Consider the following 7,854-nt stretch of genomic DNA (forward strand, 5'->3'; position numbering starts at 1 on the left):
CTCACGTTCTATCGTTACTCACATTCTATCGTTACTTACGTTCTATTGTTACTCACGTTCTATCGTTACTCACGTTCTATTGTTACTCACGTTCTATCGTTACTCACATTCTATCGTTACTTACGTTCTATTGTTACTCATGTTCTATTGTTACTCACGTTCTATCGTTACTCACATTCTATCGTTACTTACGTTCTATTGTTACTCATGTTCTATTGTTACTCACGTTCTATCATTACTCACATTCTATCGTTACTTACGTTCTATTGTTACTCACGTTCTATCGTTACTCACGTTCTATTGTTACTCACGTTCTATTGTTATTCACATTCTGTTGTTACTCAAGTTCTATTGTTACTCACGTTCTATTGTTACTCATGTTCTATTGTTACTCACGTTCTATCGTTACTCACATTCTATCGTTACTTACGTTCTATTGTTACTCACGTTCTATTGTTATTCACATTATATTGTTACTCATGTTCTATTGTTACTCACGTTATATTGTTATTCACATTATATTGTTACTCATGTTCTATTGTTACTCACGTTCTATCGTTACTCACATTCTATCGTTACTTACGTTCTATTGTTACTCATGTTCTATTGTTATTCACGTTCTATCGTTACTCACATTCTATCGTTACTTACGTTCTATTGTTACTCACGTTCTATTGTTATTCACATGCTATTGTTACTCATGTTCTATTGTTACTCACGTTCTATTGTTATTCACATGCTATTGTTACTCATGTTCTATTGTTATTCACGTTCTATCGTTACTCACATTCTATCGTTACTTACGTTCTATTGTTACTCACGTTCTATTGTTACTCACGTTCTATCGTTACTCACATTCTATCGTTACTTACGTTCTATTGTTACTCACGTTCTATCGTTACTCACGTTCTATCGTTACTCACGTTCTATTGTTATTCACATTCTGTTGTTACTCATGTTCTATTGTTACTCACGTTCTATCGTTACTCACGTTCTATCGTTACTCACGTTCTATTGTTACTCACGTTCTATCGTTACTCACGTTCTATTGTTATTCACATTCTGTTGTTACTCATGTTCTATTGTTACTCACGTTCTTTCGTTACTCATGTTCTATCGGTACTCACGTTCTATTGTTACTCATGTTCTATTGTTACTCACGTTCTATCGTTACTCACATTCTATCGTTACTTACGTTCTATTGTTACTCACGTTCTATTGTTATTCATATTATATTGTTACTCATGTTCTATTGTTACTCACGTTCTATTGTTATTCACATTATATTGTTACTCATGTTCTATTGTTACTCACGTTCTATCGTTACTCACATTCTATCGTTACTTACGTTCTATTGTTACTCACGTTCTATCGTTACTCACATTCTATCGTTACTTACGTTCTATTGTTACTCACGTTCTATTGTTATTCACATTCTGTTGTTACTCAAGTTCTGTTGTTACTCCTTGTTACTCATCAATGAAGACACTTTATTCCGGAGCTTCAAACACCTTCATGTGGAGGATCATCTTATCTTCAGAGATATTTTCATGTCATCTCTTGTAACGACATGACATGAAAACACATTGATCTCATATTGACTATTGTTATTACAACATGTTTATTTACAATTCTAGTGTATTTTCTGTTTATATTTTAACTCAGCATCATGACCTTTGACTCAGCATCATGACCTTGACTCAGCATCATGACCTTGACTCAGCATCATGACCTTGACTCAGCATCATGACCTTTGACTCAGCGTCATGACCTTGACTCAGCATCATGACCTTTGACTCAGCATCATGACCTTTGTCTCAGCGTCATGACCTTGACTCAGCGTCATGACCTTGACTCAGCATCATGACCTTGACTCAGCGTCATGACCTTGACTCAGCATCATGACCTTGACTCAGCATCATGACCTTTGACTCAGCGTCATGACCTTGACTCAGCATCATGACCTTGACTCAGCATCATGACCTTTGACTCAGCGTCATGACCTTGACTCAGCATCATGACCTTGACTCAGCATCATGACCTTTGACTCAGCGTCATGACCTTGACTCTGTATCTTCTAGGTCGAAGGAAACCTCCAGCAGTGAACGGCTCCGTCTGCACTGCTGCTGATGAGGATCTGGTTCTTGATGTGGACTCTGGTGATGTTGCCTCCATGAGTCCCAGCATGAGTCAGAGAACCCGTCATGTAGTCCCAGACCTTCAGCACCTTGTCTTCTCCACCTGAGGAGTGAAGGTTCACATCTTCTCAGTCAACCATCTATCATTTCAATGATGAATCTTTGACTCGTGTCGTGAAAGACTCGTCGTGGAAACAAACCTGTGGCGAAGAATCTTCCGTCTTCGCTGATGTGAAGGTCGTTGATCGCTGCTCCCTGAGACGCCGCCATCTCCCTGATGGCCGAGCCCGAGTGCACGTCCCAGAAGGTCACCTGAAGGTCACAGAAGGTCAAAGAAGGTCACCTGAAGGTCACAGTGTAATGACCACCAGGATTATTATATTATTATCATTAACAAAGATTGTTTTCAAGGTCACTCCTGTGAAATCATCTCAACGAACAAGATTTGAACATTTTGATATTTGATCACGTTCATGATTTATTGACACATGAAAGTCCAGAAGAGATTTGATTGGATCAGCCGCGTGTCAATCAAAGCAGCAGGTGTTGAAGATTAAAGAAGTGAAGTGAGACTCAGAGGAATCCATGAGAAACACATGAAAACACACGAGAAACACACGAAAGACACATGAAAAACACATGAAAAACACATGAAAAACACATGAAAAACACATGAAAAACACATGAAAAACACATGAAAAATACATTAAAAACAGACAAAAGACACATGAAAAACACATGAAAAACAGACAAAAGACACATGAAAAACACACGAAAGACACACGAAAGACACATGAAAAACACATGAAAAACACATGAAAAACAGACAAAAGACACATGAAAAACACACGAAAGACACATGAAAAACACATGAAAAACACATGAAAAACACATGAAAAATACATGAAAAACAGACAAAAGACACATGAAAAACACATGAAAAACACATGAAAAACACATGAAAAACAGACAAAAGACACATGAAAAACACATGAAAAACACATGAAAAACAGACGAAAGACACATGAAAAACACACGAGAAACACACGAAAGACACATGAAAAACACATGAAAAACACATGAAAAACACATGAAAAACACATGAAAAATACATGAAAAACAGACAAAAGACACATGAAAAACACATGAAAAACACATGAAAAATACATGAAAAACAGACAAAAGACACATGAAAAACACATGAAAAACAGACGAAAGACACATGAAAAACACATGAAAAACAGATGAAAGACACATGAAAAACACATGAAAAACAGACGAAAGACACATGAAAAACACATGAAAAATACATGAAAAACACATGAAAAACAGACGAAAGACACATGAAAAACAGACGAAAAACACATGAAAAACAGACGAAAGACACATGAAAAACACATGAAAAATACATGAAAAACACATGAAAAACACATGAAAAACAGATGAAAGACACATGAAAAACAGACGAAAGACACATGAAAAACAGACGAAAGACACATGAAAAACAGACGAAAGACACATGAAAAACAGACGAAAGACACATGAAAAACAGACGAAAGACACATGAAAAACACACGAAAAACAGACGAAAGACACATGAAAAACACATGAAAAATACATGAAAAACACATGAAAAATACATGAAAAACACATGAAAAACAGACGAAAGACACATGAAAAACACATGAAAAACAGACGAAAGACACATGAAAAACAGACGAAAGACACATGAAAAACAGATGAAAGACACATGAAAAACACATGAAAAACAGACGAAAGACACATGAAAAACAGACGAAAGACAGATGAAAGACACATGAAAAACACATGAAAAACAGACGAAAGACACATGAAAAACACATGAAAAACAGACGAAAGACACATGAAAAACACATGAAAAATACATGAAAAACACATGAAAAACAGACGAAAGACACATGAAAAACAGACGAAAGACACATGAAAAACAGACGAAAGACACATGAAAAACACATGAAAAACAGACGAAAGACACATGAAAAACAGACGAAAGACACATGAAAAACACATGAAAAACAGACGAAAGACACATGAAAAACACATGAAAAATACATGAAAAACACATGAAAAATACATGAAAAACACATGAAAAACAGACGAAAGACACATGAAAAACACATGAAAAACAGACGAAAGACACATGAAAAACAGACGAAAGACACATGAAAAACAGACGAAAGACACATGAAAAACACATGAAAAACAGACGAAAGACACATGAAAAACAGACGAAAGACACATGAAAAACAGACGAAAGACACATGAAAAACACATGAAAAACAGACGAAAGACACATGAAAAACAGACGAAAGACACATGAAAAACAGACGAAAGACACATGAAAAACAGACGAAAGACACATGAAAAACAGACGAAAGACACATGAAAAACAGACGAAAGACACATGAAAAACAGACGAAAGACACATGAAAAACAGACGAAAGACACATGAAAAACAGACGAAAGACACATGAAAAACAGACGAAAGACACATGAAAAACAGACGAAAGACACATGAAAAACAGACGAAAGACACATGAAAAACACATGAAAAACAGACGAAAGACACATGAAAAACAGACGAAAGACACATGAAAAACAGACGAAAGACACATGAAAAACACATGAAAAACAGACGAAAGACACATGAAAAACAGACGAAAGACACATGAAAAACAGACGAAAGACACATGAAAAACAGACGAAAGACACATGAAAAACAGACGAAAGACACATGAAAAACAGACGAAAGACACATGAAAAACAGACGAAAGACACATGAAAAACAGACGAAAGACACATGAAAAACAGACGAAAGACACATGAAAAACAGACGAAAGACACATGAAAAACAGACGAAAGACACATGAAAAACAGACGAAAGACACATGAAAAACAGACGAAAGACACATGAAAAACAGACGAAAGACACATGAAAAACAGACGAAAGACACATGAAAAACAGACGAAAGACACATGAAAAACAGACGAAAGACACATGCTGCAACAAGTCAAGGTCAAAGAAGCGACTCACCTTCCCGTCGGTGCCACTGGTCAGGATCTGAAACTCCTCAGGATGGTAACAAACCGTCAGGAACACTGAGTTTGCAGTGACCAGCTGGAGGCTCACGAAGCGTCTGGAGAAACATGGATGACTCAATATTTTGACTCTTACATGAGTCATGACTCGACACATTGATGATTCATGATCATGAAAGAAGTTCATCAAGTGAACACTCGTGTCAGATCTTTCTTCCTCATGTTCCTCATGTTCCTCATGTTCCTCATGTTCCTCATGTTTCTCATGTTTCTCATGTTCCTCATGTTCCTCATGTTTCTCATGTTTCTCATGTTTCTCATGTTCCTCATGTTCCTCATGTTCCTCATGTTCCTCATGTTTCTCATGTTCCTCATGTTCCTCATGTTTCTCATGTTCCTCATGTTCCTAATGTTTCTCATGTTTCTCATGTTCCTCATGTTCCTCATGTTCCTCATGTTTCTCATGTTTCTCATGTTCCTCATGTTCCTCATGTTTCTCATGTTTCTCATGTTCCTCATGTTCCTCATGTTCCTCATGTTTCTCATGTTTCTCATGTTCCTCATGTTCCTCATGTTCCTAATGTTTCTCATGTTCCTCATGTTCCTCATGTTCCTCATGTTTCTCATGTTCCTCATGTTCCTCATGTTTCTCATGTTCCTCATGTTCCTCATGTTCCTCATGTTCCTCATGTTTCTCATGTTCCTCATGTTCCTCATGTTCCTAATGTTTCTCATGTTCCTCATGTTGCTCATGTTCCTCATGTTCCTCATGTTCCTCAGCACACGTTGAACTCACACCAGGTCCCAGATGATGCAGGTCCGGTCCGAGCTGACGGACACACACTCTCTGTCGTCGCTCTTGACCTTGATGCCGTTGACAGAACCTCGATGTTCCTTCATGAGGTGCAGGAGTCGAGGTCTGGGCCGCGTCAGCTCCCACACACACACCTGCGAGAGGAGGTGGTTGAGAAGATCTGAGCTGGAGGAGCTTCACTGACCTTCTCCTCCTCCACTGACCTGACCCTCTCCTCCTCCGCTGACCAGCCTCCTGCTGTCTCTGCTGCCGGACACACATGTCACTCCCTCAGTGTGAGCGTCGTGGACCACGAACAACAGACGTCCAGTCTCTGGACCGAAGCCACGGATCTTACCATCGTTCCAGGCTGAAGAGAGAGAGCAGGTGATTTATAGAGAGCTCTTCCAGACCAGGGTCACAAAGAACTTAAACAATCAAAACAATACTCAATAAAGTATATATTTTAAAGATCAAGATAAAACTGAGAACAACACAGGAGTTCCAGAAAATCAAGGAAAGGTCTGAACAAATAAAAGTGTCTTAAGATGTTTCTTGAAGGAGTCAGTAGATCATCAAACACACATGTTTCTTGAAGGAGTCAGTAGATCATCAAACACACATGTTTCTTGAAGGAGTCAGTAGATCATCAAACACACATGTTTCTTGAAGGAGTCAGTAGATCATCAAACACACATGTTTCTTGAAGGAGTCAGTAGATCATCAAACACACATGTTTCTTGAAGGAGTCAGTAGATCATCAAACACAGATGTTTCTTGAAGGAGTCAGTAGATCATCAAACACAGATGTTTCTTGAAGGAGTCAGTAGATCATCAAACACAGATGTTTCTTAAAGGAGTCAGTAGATCATCAAACACAGATGTTTCTTGAAGGAGTCAGTAGATCATCAAACACACATGTTTCTTGAAGGAGTCAGTAGATCATCAAACACACATGTTTCTTGAAGGAGTCAGTAGATCATCAAACACAGATGTTTCTTGAAGGAGTCAGTAGATCATCAAACACAGATGTTTCTTGAAGGAGTCAGTAGATCATCAAACACACATGTTTCTTGAAGGAGTCAGTAGATCATCAAACACAGATGTTTCTTGAAGGAGTCAGTAGATCATCAAACACAGATGTTTCTTGAAGGAGTCAGTAGATCATCAAGAGCAAAGAGAGGAGAAGCTTAAGAGCAACAGTCTGGAAGGAGAAATGTGAGTTCTTCTACTAGAGCGGCTCAGAGTTCTGAATCAACTGCAGAAGAGACGATCCTTCTTGTTAAGACATGAAAACAAACTGTTACAATAGTCCAGACGAGAAGAAACAAACGCATGGATTATAAGATCCAGATCATGTTCCGACAACATTTTCCTAAGTTTAGAGATTTTTCTCAGTTGAAGGAAACAGTTTCTGGTCAGTTTTCTTCAGTGTTGAACAAGAGACATGTCTTTATCAAATACAACACCCAGGTTTCTCAGGCTCAGTTTGACAGACTGACATAAGTCACTCAAGTACTGACTCAACCCTGAACCTTATCATCAACAATCACCAGAGTTTCAGTTTTGTCCACATTTAGCTTCAAAGTGTTTTCACTCATTGTTTGATTTCTAGCAACAATTGACTAAGTTCAGCCTCTGGAGCTCAGTTGGATCAACAGTAGAGCTGGATGTCATCAGCAAACATGTGGAAGAAACATCAGGAATGATTTGACCATAGGAATCAAGTACAAATAATAAAGGACCCAGAACAGAACCTTGAGGGACTCCACACAACAGATCTGCCGATTCAGACCTCATTTGATTGGCAGATACACTAAAACTGCCCAGAAAGGTAAGATGAGA

At 38.2% G+C, this 7,854-nt stretch overlaps 1 protein-coding gene across 1 annotated transcript in view; it reads right to left on the minus strand.

The window, feature by feature from the left end:
- Positions 1-2,077: 2,077 nt before the first annotated feature.
- The window catches only part of LOC148057928 (cilia- and flagella-associated protein 52-like), a gene marked incomplete at its 5' end in the record, with an annotated part of 8,086 nt that continues 2,309 nt past the window's right edge, over positions 2,078-7,854 (minus strand). Inside the window, 5 exons of the mRNA XM_087782693.1 lie at positions 2,078-2,241; positions 2,339-2,450; positions 5,212-5,314; positions 6,013-6,164; positions 6,234-6,379. Of these exons, the coding sequence (XP_087638819.1) occupies positions 2,078-2,241; positions 2,339-2,450; positions 5,212-5,314; positions 6,013-6,164; positions 6,234-6,379 (677 nt within the window). The remainder of the gene's footprint in view (positions 2,242-2,338; positions 2,451-5,211; positions 5,315-6,012; positions 6,165-6,233; positions 6,380-7,854) is intronic.

This window comes from Callionymus lyra, unplaced genomic scaffold (assembly GCF_982586985.1).
Source record: "Callionymus lyra unplaced genomic scaffold, fCalLyr1.hap1.1 HAP1_SCAFFOLD_309, whole genome shotgun sequence".
Classification (NCBI taxonomy): domain Eukaryota; kingdom Metazoa; phylum Chordata; class Actinopteri; order Syngnathiformes; family Callionymidae; genus Callionymus; species Callionymus lyra.